The sequence below is a fragment of the Cannabis sativa genome, chromosome 3 (genome assembly GCF_029168945.1).
Source record: "Cannabis sativa cultivar Pink pepper isolate KNU-18-1 chromosome 3, ASM2916894v1, whole genome shotgun sequence".
Classification (NCBI taxonomy): Eukaryota; Viridiplantae; Streptophyta; class Magnoliopsida; order Rosales; family Cannabaceae; genus Cannabis; species Cannabis sativa.
Genome location: NC_083603.1, coordinates 44,718,702 through 44,731,093, shown reverse-complemented (window position 1 = coordinate 44,731,093; position 12,392 = coordinate 44,718,702). Strand labels below are relative to the sequence as shown.

The 12,392-nt window shown below is 31.6% G+C and overlaps 2 protein-coding genes across 3 annotated transcripts; one reads left to right on the top strand and one right to left on the bottom strand.

Moving 5' to 3' along the window:
• Nucleotides 1-3,824: 3,824 nt before the first annotated feature.
• LOC115710396 (B3 domain-containing protein Os01g0905400) lies at nt 3,825-7,785 on the top strand. Of its 2 annotated transcripts, XM_061111957.1 has the most exons (8): nt 3,825-4,007; nt 4,804-4,851; nt 4,942-5,081; nt 5,527-6,463; nt 6,556-6,648; nt 6,775-6,852; nt 6,992-7,137; nt 7,337-7,785. In XM_061111957.1, the coding sequence occupies exons 3-8, from the start codon at nt 4,953-4,955 to the stop codon at nt 7,586-7,588; spliced, it is 1,635 nt and encodes a 544-aa protein (XP_060967940.1). In that variant the 5' UTR covers nt 3,825-4,007; nt 4,804-4,851; nt 4,942-4,952; the 3' UTR covers nt 7,589-7,785. The 2 variants fall into 2 exon arrangements, with proteins under 2 accessions (XP_060967940.1, XP_060967939.1); XM_061111956.1 differs by lacking the exon at nt 4,804-4,851 and having other exon boundaries at nt 3,826-4,007.
• A 594-nt stretch (nt 7,786-8,379) lies between these two features.
• Nucleotides 8,380-10,984, bottom strand: LOC115709157 (adenine/guanine permease AZG2). Its single transcript, XM_030637194.2, has one exon. It carries the CDS (start codon nt 10,279-10,281, stop codon nt 8,689-8,691), a length of 1,593 nt encoding a protein of 530 aa, XP_030493054.2. The 5' UTR covers nt 10,282-10,984; the 3' UTR covers nt 8,380-8,688.
• Between the last annotated feature and the right edge of the window lie 1,408 nt (nt 10,985-12,392).

Below are 12,392 nucleotides of genomic sequence, written 5' to 3'. Positions count from 1 at the left end.
GAATAAACATATGATCTGGATTTAACTGATTTTGTGTGTATGAATGTAATAAACATATTAAACATATTAAACCATTAGCATGTAAAATTCATGCAAACATCAATCACTTCAAATTTCTTATATTGATAACTAATCAGATTGTAAAGAGTTTTATTTAGGGCATAAAACCCAACAAAAACAACATTCAGTCAAAAGCCCAATGCGTTCAGAGGAGAAGAATCGAAGAGAAGGAGATCTGTAATCATTGAAACTCACCCATGATTGAATCAGAGAAAAAATTGAAGGTAATACAATTTCTTCATGAACATCTTCCAATCTTTTATTCTACATAAATGAGAATTTGTTATTAATTGAGGAAAACCGAAATAAATTGAAATAATAATGAAATATTGGTGAATCTGAACAAAAAAACAACAACGGATTGCATAAAAAAAATATTAATGCATATAATTATATGCTACAGAGTTTTAATATGTAAATAGTTGCTTATAAGTTATTTTCCAGTAAAATAATGGTTGTTTGGGATCTGCAAACGAGAAATGATGAATCTATTCTTATTAATTACTGAATGCTTCAAAATAGTTGTTTAATAGTTGATTTGACAAATTAAAATAGTCGTCCAGATCGAAATGTTATTTGCAAATGTTGTTGCTAGAAAGAGTTGTTTAGTAGTTGTTTTGCCAGATTGAAATAGTTGTTTGCAACTTCTGAAACTGAAACAAATAAATAATTTACATTATTTCAGGATACGAAACCATTACAAATTTTGGTACAGAACAATGGGCATTAGGATGACAACAAAAACTATGTTGAATATGAATCAAGTGGAGAATAAATTTCCAGCAAATGCACTTTTGATGAACTAGTGAAAATAATGATGGAAGAACTCCAATGAAACCATGAAACAACACAAATACAACTAAAATATCAACTGAAAGAAGGAGGCCAACCACTACAAATCAAGGATGACAAAAGTGTGATGTTCTACATAAAGCTATTAACCAAAGAGGTTGATTTCACAAAGTACCCATTGTGTGTGAACAAAATCAACAACACAACACCACCTAACCAAACAATGGTGTGCAACAATATGATGATGGCATCATATGACAACAACTCAACACAGGCAGATTTGCAGCAACCTGGAAACAACTCGGCAATAACTTCCAAGCAACAACTATTTGCGCACACAATTGGATCAGTTCAAGATGATACATTTTTTCTAGAAACAAAGACCGTGACATCAGAATCAACCATACAACAACTAGAAAACAACAGAGAAAAAACTACAGCAGTAGATGAATATAAAAACAACCAAAAAACAATTCAATAACAACACAAAAACAACATCAACAAAAATACGTAAAAGAAATACAAAAAGAATGACAGAATACATAAAACCGTCGTGATAAACGAGTAAAACATTGACAAAAAAAAAACAAAATAGTTATTGTAAAAACAAACTCAATAAAATGATAAAAATCAAGGTAATAATACCTTGGATTTAACTTTAGGCTTTTCTCCCCCATCATGCACTTCGTCCTCAAAATCAGAATTAGATATAACCTAGAACAAGAAGGGGGAAAAATTTAAAACACAAAATGTAATACGAAAAAACACAACAACCAGAAAAAAAACTAATAAAAACTGAAAAACAACAAAACCAAACTTACATCCTTTGTAGACTTCGAAAGTTTTGCTCTCTTTGCCTTACGAGACTCGACCTTATCTGGAATGGGACTTTTCTTAGTACCAGATGGCTCTGGAACATCATTCATTACTTTCTTTGCAATGCGCTTCAAACCCATCTTAGGATCAACTTTAGATGAATTTGTAGGAGGTTTCTTTGAATTTTTAGATTTTTTTTTAGTTGGAGATGGGGACTTCGAACCACTTCTAGTGGTGGTCATTTATAGAAGAAGATAACACAATGGGGGAGGAAGAACTTATAAAGATTATCGAACAAAATGGAGATAGTGGCATAGATGAGAGATTGAGAAAAAACGTGGGTAAGGGCTTCGACTGGGTGATCATGGGCTATGGAGGTTGAAGAACGGAGGAAAGAGAAACAGAGAAAAAAAAAATTCAAAAAAAAAAAAAGAAGAATATGGCAGTTATGGAGGAGGTGGGGTGTTAGAATGGATAAAACATGACATATGCATGATAAATGTATATTTGTAATTATTGAACATTTGAAAAAGTAAAATTGAAAAATAAAAATGTAAAAAAGTTTAAATAATCTAGAATAAATAAAAATGTAAAAAAATGGTAAAAAAGGGCATCAAGTGTAAAAATCCCTAATTTGTTTTTTGGGAAAACAAATAAGTATTAAATTAAAGAGCAATTCAGGGCGAAACTTCCTTGTGTTTTAATTTTTATACACTTAAACATCTTATCTTTCTTTTTTTGTGGCAAAACCCCCTTATGTTTTAATTTTTATACATTTAATCCTCTTTTTTTTTTTGTGGCAAAACCCCTTATGTTTTAACATTAATATTTAACTGGCGTGTTAAATTTGTAAAGAAAAATAAATATAAGGAGGTTTTGTTACAAAAAAAAAGGGGGTTAAGTGTATAAAAATTAAAACATAAAGAGATTTTGCCACAAAAAAAAAAGTTAAGTGTATAAAAAGTAAAACATAAGAAAACCACAAAAAAAAAAAATAAGTGTCTAAAAATTAAAATATAAAGAGATTTCACAGCAAATTTCACTAAATTAAAGAAGTGGTAAGTTGAAGAATACAACTTTCATTAATCAATTGATCAAATTTATCTCTAATTTTATATTTAGTTGGAAAATACCTCTTTTTATACATATAGTACCGAAAATACCCTGACATAAGAGAGTCACATGGAGAGTATCTTGAAGTGAGCAAAATTGGTACAATGTTTAAAAAAAGATGGTAAAAATAAAAGAGGATAATATAAAAAGGATAAATAGTGTAATTTAATGGTAAACCAATTTAATACCCAACCCGTTTGGTACGCAGGATTGGACTGGATTGGATTGAAAAGGATTGGACTGGACTGGACAAGATTGGATTATGCTGAAAGTAATCCTGTGTTTGGTTTAAGAATGGACTGGACTATTTTATTTATTTCCTTTTAGAAAAAAAAAAAACTTAAATTAAATAAAAACACATAATAATAAATTAAAATTAAAATATATAATAATAAATAAATATAAATAAATAATTCATAGCAAAAAAAAAAATAATATATCATATACAATTAAGAATATATCATAAATATATAATTAAATATTTTGTTATATTTTTTATTTAATAAATAATTAAAATAGTAAAATAAAAATACTTGAATAATATAAAATTGTTTATCTTAAACACTAATTTAATCACTAATTTAATATAAATATTAATTTTTTAAAATATTTATATAAATTTTTTAGTAATTTAAAAGTAATATATAATTTTATTGTCATATTTTTTTTTTTCTTAGAATCAATTTAAGTAACTATTATTTAATTAATAATATTCTAAATTTTAAAAACTTATGTATAATAATTCAAAATTATACATTTTCAATAATTTTAATGAATAAGTTTTTGATAAAAAAAATGTATAAATAAATGTGTGATAATTATTTCCTTTAAATTCTAATTAAATTTAAAATATATTAATAAAATTTAAATTAAAAAAACGATAATAATACTAGACAGATGAGGTTAACTGGATTAGTTATCGAGACTTCTAACATGCCCTGGATTGCACAAATTAACCTTTCTAATCCAATCTAGTCCTGCGTACGAAACGGCCCAAAAAGAAAAACCCGTATAAAAAGTTGAGAAAGACTTCTGTTCTGGTCAAATCAGTCCTTTAAGAGATTGTTCAGAAAAAAAAAAATCAGTCGTTTAAGATTCTTTTTTTGTTTTTTCTACTTCTCACTCCGTACCATCTCTCAGTCTCAGCGGGAACAGAGAGCAAGAAAAAGAAAAGCATACCAAAATCCTTTCAAAATATATTTCAGAATTTTCTCTCTTCCTCCATTGTAAGTATTTTACTCTTCCTTACATTTATATTAAATTTTTTTTTGTAACTGTGTACGTTGCAATTGTTATCTTTCTATAATGTTACACTTATAATCATATGTAAATGTGTGATTTTTTGATCGAGTGTATTTTGGGATCACGGGGTTGCATGCGAATTAAAAATGTGATTAAGCAGTTCATATTTGGCTCAAATTTGTTTTTTTTATCCGTAAAGGGCGAGACCCAGAAAAAGTTTGAGTCTTTTTAGTTTATTTACAACTTCTTTTAGGATTTTCAACCAGAAAAGCTCTAAAGTTGGTTTGATTTGGGGGAAAAATAGTTGTGGATTTTGATGAGCGGTAGTTTTAGGCAATGTCTATGTGCTTTTTGTGAACTTTATTTTTGGGGGGTATTTTTCTCTTTATGAGTATCATTGTTTTTCAGATTTTTTTTTTGAATGAATTGTTTTTCAGAATTTATTAATTTATTGTAACCCTAAAAAAGATGTATCTGTGCACATTACTTTTCGCTGTAGTTGATTATTCGGTTCGGTTAAACGGATAATTTGATTTTATTTTTTTTAGAAATCTGCATAACTGTAGCTGGCATGAGCAATATGGGATGGTTAACTCTTTGTTTGGTTTGCTAGAAAATTAGGGAGAGGAGAAAACTAAAAGATGGTCATGATAGAGATTTGAATGTGGGTTAATATTATTAAATTAAGTGGATGGTTTGTTTCAGTGTGATGGCCAATCCAAATATAAATCAAGATAGTCAATGCTAATGAAGATTATAATTCCAAACTTTTTATTATAGGACATTTTGTATTTAGGGTTATAACTTCTCCATGTGTTAAAGTGGAAGGTATGCACCAGTACATCCTTTAATGAAGATTTATTTTTGTTTTATTATGTTTCTGATATTGTGAATCCCATTGATATGTATTTTTTACAGAGGAAAAAGAGATGCATAGCAAGGTTAAAGCTTGCGCACAATGCACTCGCTCGTGTTGGTTGATTCATGAAGGGAAACCTGCTTGTTCTGCTTCCTCTTTTCTCAAAATAATGTTTGATATGCAAGAATTTGAATGCCCGGTATTAAATGCGTATCCATGATATAGTTGTAGGGTCTTGGTTTTTATTTGATGATTGGAACACCCAGTATTACCTGATAATATAAATCCATATTATTATTTTACTACTTTTTGTTTACTCAAAAGACTAATTTCATATCAATTGCATTAGAAGTTGCCGATTAACTTGGGGAACTATGTTCTAGTTCAATGAAATTATCTCAAGCCTTTTGTAGTGTGGCTTGCTTAGTTATCTTGTATATAAATAAATGTAGTCAATGCAAGATTGATATGCATAAATAGTGGTCCAGATTTCAGAGAAATATCATGGGCTTGCTTCATTACTTTTTGCATTATGGTCCTAACAATTATAAGTGTATTCACATAGATATATTATGTTACCAGAACTTCATTTTTCACATAACTAATGGGTATTGGGGTCTATAACTATTTTAATTTTATTGCAGTTTTTGCCTCCAAAGTTTGTTAAAGAGTTATCATTAGTGGCTGGTCAGAAAGCTATTCTTGAAGATGCATATGGGGAGCAATGGGATGTGAGAATTTCCAGAGTTAAAGGCTCTCTTGCTTTTGAACAAGGATGGAGTAAATTTGCATCGGATCATGATTTGGAACTTGGTGATTTTGTTTTGTTTCTTCACATAACAGAGACTCATCTTGCTGTTAAGATTTATGATAAAACTTCATGTGAGAAACTAAAATTTCCTCAGAGATCAAGCATCTTGACTAAGAGGAAAAGAGATTTAACTACAACTTCTAGTGGGAGAAGTGGTCCATTTGGTACCGCTGATGGAAATTCCATTGACCGTAATGGTATTGGCACCTCTTTTAGTTCTCGTGGGACTGCAAAAAATGTTAGAGGCAGAAATGAAGTGATTGATGTAGTGAAAGAACCCATTGTCTCACAAAACAAGTCTCTTTGGGATTATAAAAATGAAATTTCTCCAGCAGCCCGCAAAGTAGAATATATTGAAGAAACATGCTGTATAATGAATAGAGAAAAAGAAGAAGAGGATCAAAGAGGTCACTTGGATTTGTCTGTTCTTGAAACGTTGAACGATGCTGGCAGCCAAAGAAACCACAAAGAGTCCTTAACAGCTGAAAGATTTCCTAAGCTATTTGATTCTCAAATGAGATCTCAAAAGGCCGCTTGCTTGCCTAATAAAGATCTAGTGACCAGGGCTCAAGAGATATTAAATGCAGCATCCCCTTTACATTCATCAAATTGTGAGAAAAAGGGATCTTTTTCTTTCAAAGATTATTCTAATGTAAAGACCTCTGGTACTCCCATACCATCGTCTGTAGTTAATCCTTTCGAAAATGGAAAGAACACTTTTAATATGTCAAATAAAGGAACAAAAGAGTGCCTGGTTGCTACAGCTGCAGGTTGAGCAGAACTCTACCAAGTTCTTCAGTTGTACATTATGTTTATGTTATTTTATTTTTGAAAATATTTAATTTACTATTACAATCACCAGGAAACAATCAGGTTTCACAACCCAAAGAACAGAATTGGAACAATGAGCATCCTACTGCCAAAAATCACGTTCAGGGAACCCCAGTTACTTCTAGTATTTTCACTCACTTTGGAACTCAAAATTTCTCAATCTTATTTGTGGTTCTCTAATTGTTCTCATTTCTCTTGTTTAAATTGTTTGGTATCTCCTCCAATAAGATTTTACTACTTCTTTGAACAGGTAAACTAATGAAGATCACTAAAGAAGAGCCTGTGGAGATTGAATCAGACCCTGAGGAACCTGCTCAAAAACTATCTAGTAAAGTCTTAGTTCTTCAACCTTCATTACGTTTTCTCTTGTAGAAATCTATCAAGTACACATTATTTTGTTTACTCTCTATTTTCAAAGCTTTGTATTTGTATGCATATACGAACATGAATGATCCAAAAAAATGCAGGAACATCATTTCAGATGACAAATGGTTTTGGTGTAAGTAAAGATGATAAGGTTCAGCCAGTGGTGAAAACTGAAAATTTTGATTTCGATGGAGGTCCTACAACCAGTTTTTCCCCTGTTCTGGCGACAAACAGTAAAGCTTTCATTGTATGTCAATTGTTTTCCTTTTATGAGCTTTTACTATTTTGACTGCTGATATGGTTTTCAACTGAAACTCATTCGATTTAATATGTTTATGGTAGGCTAAAATATTTTCCATGTGTGAAAGGGTGGACTAAATATTTCGACGTCGTTGTTTTTCTTCATCTGTCTAACTAGTTAAACCTCTTTTCTTGTACTTTTGCAGGAGTTGCCAGAACGTCTGCCATTTCCCGTTGTGAAGGGTAAGTATGGGTCGGAAAGGAAATTAGTATATTTACGCAGCTCTTCTTCACAATTGTGGCCAGTGATTTACCATGAGAAACTTAATGTGTTTGTTATATCAAATGGTTGGGAAGCTTTTTGCAAGGCAAATGGCATTCAGCCTGGAGATAAATGTCTTTTCAAGGTTGTAAGTAAGTCTGAAGGCACATATTCTGTAAGTGTTGTTAGACAATAGGAACTAACTAGGAAGATAACTAAGTTCTTTTGTACATCATTGGTACTTTATGTATCTGATCTAAGACTTTGTGGTACAAAGCTTATGGCAAGCCCTTTTTGTGAATAGTCCTAACAAATGTAAAGGCTAGTTTTGTTGACAAAATGCCTACCTCAAGGATAAATGAAACTTAATGAAATTTCTTGTAGTAGAAAGATTCATATTCTTGTAAAATGTCATCAGCCATAAACCCCAGGGTGGTCTAGGGGTAAGCGGGAGTGTTCGAAAGTCCGTGCAGTCATTTGTTTCAAGATTTTGAATCCCTACAAACTTGGGGCCACTGGAAGGTCTTGTCGAACATTTAGGGCTAAAAACTCGAAAAAAAAATGTCAAGTCATAAAGATGACCAGCTTTACTGTCATCTAAAATTTTAGAACATTGTCATTGGGCACTAGTGGTGTTTAGTACTTTCTTAGACGTGTCATTTTGTAGTTGGTTATCGATATTCTTTAAAAGTTATTATATTAAATTATATGGTACTTAATACTTAATTGTACTAATAATATTAAAACGTAGGAGGGTGCCAGACATCAGTAGCGCCTTTTAGCATTTCTCAAATTTTTATTGTCTTTGCATTCGAAAATAAATGTTATTTACACAAAAAGTCGGTCATAGCTTTTCTTACTAGATAATCTCATCTCAACAACCATTCCAAAGTCTTTTATGTGAATAGCTTTGGTTTTAGAATGAAACGAAATGAGATTATGTGGTAAGAAATTTACGGCCAGCGGCATTGAAATTTTGGGTTATAATGATCTTGAATTTCTCCAATTTTTATTATCTCATATAAGCTTTGTCCTTAATTTTACATCTATTTGTATTAAAAAAAAAAGGTACAACAGTTATATTCTCACAGCCTATCTCAGACAAAACTACAAAATAAGTACGGATGAAAGCAAATACACATTTTGATTCACTACCAATGTCTATACAAAGTTAACATTGAAATTTGAAAGATTCCCTTGTACACCAATGGCTAATAGATCAACTAATGTCTACAAATCTAAAAATGAGTCTTTCTAGATTTCCCAATTCCCACCACACCTTGAAAGTTTATACATTTAGATGATTTCAATGGTTGGGTCTGCAACAGTTGTAGCAGACACTTGATTATGCTCTTTCACAAACACTTTTCTCATTATCATCAACCACTTACTCAACCCAACAAAATAATCATACATGTTAAGAGCAATATGAAGCCCAATCCCAGCAATAATACCATTTGATATTGAATATGTAAGTGGCATCAGTAGTATTGTCATAAAAGCAGGAATTGCCCCTTTCATGTTGCTCCAATCTATGTCCTTCACCACCTTCATCATCATCACACCAACCATGACGAGTGAAGGCCCTATGGCCCATGGAGGAACACTTGAAAGAAGAGGAGTGAAGAAAAGCGAAACGAAGAAGCAGAAACCGATGACAACAGCTGTTAACCCCGTCCGGCCGCCTTCTTTCAACCCGGCCGCAGATTCTATGTATGTGGCAACTGTTGTAACTCCTAGTGTTGAGCCAACAATAGTTGATCCTGCATCAACAATGTATGCCAAGTACTCACCTTCAAAGCTTCCTTGCTCATTTACAAAGCCTCCAATTTCAGCCATAGTGTACAATGTGCCTGTTGTGGCCATAACATCTACATACAATAAGGTCACTAATGCCACCCAAACCTCACTTGTGTTAAAGTTTGTAAAGCTAATGGCCCCGGCTGTTTTTTGGATTTCATGAAAATCAACCACTTTTTTGAAATACTCAAATTTTGTGTCACCAAGTGGATTACTAGGAAAATATGTAACAGAAGTGTTTCTAAACCATGATACCAATGTCACAAAAAGAATACCATAAATCATACTACCTTTAATGTTTCTCATTAAGCCATAACTTGTAACTAAGAAACCAACTGATCCCAACCAAAATGTTGGGCTTCTCATTGTCCCACCAAGGCACTCACCGGTCTCTGGGTTTGTTTTGGAACAAGCAGTGATGGTAACCAATGTAGATGAGTTCGGCCCAATAAGGCCTATTCCTTGGTGGGCCTGAAGGCCCACAAAGGCAATAAAAAGCCCAATTCCCGCAGCACAAGCAAGCCGAACCGTATGAGGTATGAGCCTAGCCAGCTTAGCCCTGAGCCCAAGTGCAGATAAAGCAAGAAACACACATCCCTCGACCAAAACCACAGCTAGAGCGGTTTGGTAAGACATTGGGCCTGTTCCATGAAAGCCCACCAAGTTATAAGCAAGATAAGCATTTGGGCCCATTCCAGGAGCGAGGCCCAAAGGAAGGTTGGCCAAGACTCCCATAGCAATGGAACCCACCATGGCTGATAGAACAGTGGCCACAATGAGGTCACTCTTGGTTGTTGAAAGACAAGCTTGGTAACCAGCGTTGGGCGTGACCATGCAATCTGACGTGGCAGCCTGGTTGACCGGAGCGGAACAATCGGCAACGGAACAAGTCCCTCCTGAGTCGGCGATGATGGTTGCGTTGACTGTTATAATATAAGCCATGGTGAGAAAAGTGGCTAGCCCAGCTCGAAGTTCTGTGGTGAAACAACTCTTTCTTGCTTCTAACTTGAAGTATTTACCTATAAAGCTCTTTGAAACGGTGTCGTTTAGAGAGTTCTTCATCTTTCTCCATGAATTCCCACCTCCCATCTCTCTCTCTCTCTGTATTTTGCTCTGTTTTTTCTTTAGAAGAGAAATAATCTTTCTTTGAGAGAAAGAGAAAGAGAAAGTATATATGGAGGAATGGGCATGATGAAAAGCAGAGTAAGTCTATACTAGTGAAAGTTGGGGGTTACATGTAACATATATATATATGTATATAGATATAAGCATGTAGAAATATGATTATGGAACATTTGTAGCATTGGATATTGAAAAGGCATCTCATTACCTGGCTGGCTTAATGAATATTTTAATGACAAAATGGGAATCTATATACTATCTATTGAAAAATGACAACCGTATGGAATTGACCGTTTAAGAATTGACTCAATTTACTGTATGTATTCTCTCTTTTATTAAATGATAATAACAAGTAGGATATGATATGTTTAGGATACTCCTCCTATACATGAAATGATATAATTATACTTTAATTTTAATGGTGGATTTTGGGTGCTCCTATTTTTTCCTTTTTGGGTGTTGGTATTTTATCTTGTTGTTTCCTTTTTAGGGAGATAGTGGTTTTTTTTTAGGAAATTATTAGGATGGTGGTTTAGTAATTAGTACCATAAAAGTTCAGGAAACCTTTATGAAAAAGGAAAAGGAAAAATCTTTTATAGAAAAATTGCATTATATGTTAAAATGATTAATAGAATAATATACTAGCACTTAATACGTTGGGAATAAATATGGGGATTTAATAAATTTGAGAGAAATAATTTATATTCACAAAAAAAAAATATTATTGAGTACCAATAGTGTTTAGCACTATCTACCGCTAGCACTTTATAATTGATTAGTAATATTTTTCAAAAACTAATATATTAGAGGAGCTTTTTTATTTTTACGCTTTAAAACGATTTTTTTTTTTGTATTTTTACGGAATTCTATATAGAATTCTCTATTGAATTAGCACTGCAACGTAAATCGCAACAAAAAATCTTATAGAAACCCCTATTGTAACTAGCGGTGTAAACACTTTAGAAATCTAAACTGTAAATTTGAAAAAAAGTTAAAAAAAAAAACAGTATATGAAGTAATTTCTCTATATTAAATTACATGAGTCTGAGTTTCGATATTATATCAATAGCGATATGACACTTATAAAAGTGTTAGATTAGCATTATTAAGAAAAAGTACAAAAATATATACGTATAATAAATTTTAATACATGTATGAAGGGAGACATAATGACTTAATTGTATGTATATTCAATTTCTTTATGCTAAATAATTAATAATTCCTAGTTAATGTATAGTTATATATTTACTAGGAAATAAATACATAAATATATACTTTGAAGTTTTTTATGTTGAAAAAAAAAAAGAAGTATTTTATGTTACATGCGTGCTTGTCTACCCAAAAATTAATAATTTAAATATTTATTATCTACAATGTTGTTTAATGGGGTTTGTTATCTCTTACATTATTGCTCAAATATAAGCTTTTTAAAACCTAATTTTGGTACTAATTAATTTGCAGATGATGATCACAATGACACCACTAAAGATCATGAAATCTAAAGGTGTGGATCTTATATTGAAACTATGTACACAGATTAGATTTATGTAATTATGGATTTGGTAATAATAATACATTTTCTTTTAATATGGTATTAATAATACTACACTTTCCTTACACAATAAAATAAAATAAATGATGCTAACACTTTGGTCCCCATAAGAAATTAAATGTGGTTTTTTTTTTTAAACAAATTAAATGTGGTTTTTTGATATTTAGTAAGATCCTACTTTGATTTTCTTCACTAGCTCGTAGCCCCTTCATATATATTCCAAAATTAGGATCTTAGAATAATCTGAAAATATTTATATAAATTACTATTTAAAAAGCTTGAAGGAATCTTATGAGGCTTATATGGGACCTAATTAATAGTGTTCTTCCTTCCTAACCCACACAATTATCAAATGATTTTTGTATCTTTTATTTTGCAGGGACGACCATAAGTATATAATTATATATTATATAATAGGATAGCCAGATATAAAGACAAACAATAAGAATATATATATAACAAAAAAGTGAATGGAACTGTGCAATTACACAGAAACAAATTAAATTAGTATAATTTGTAAATTTTT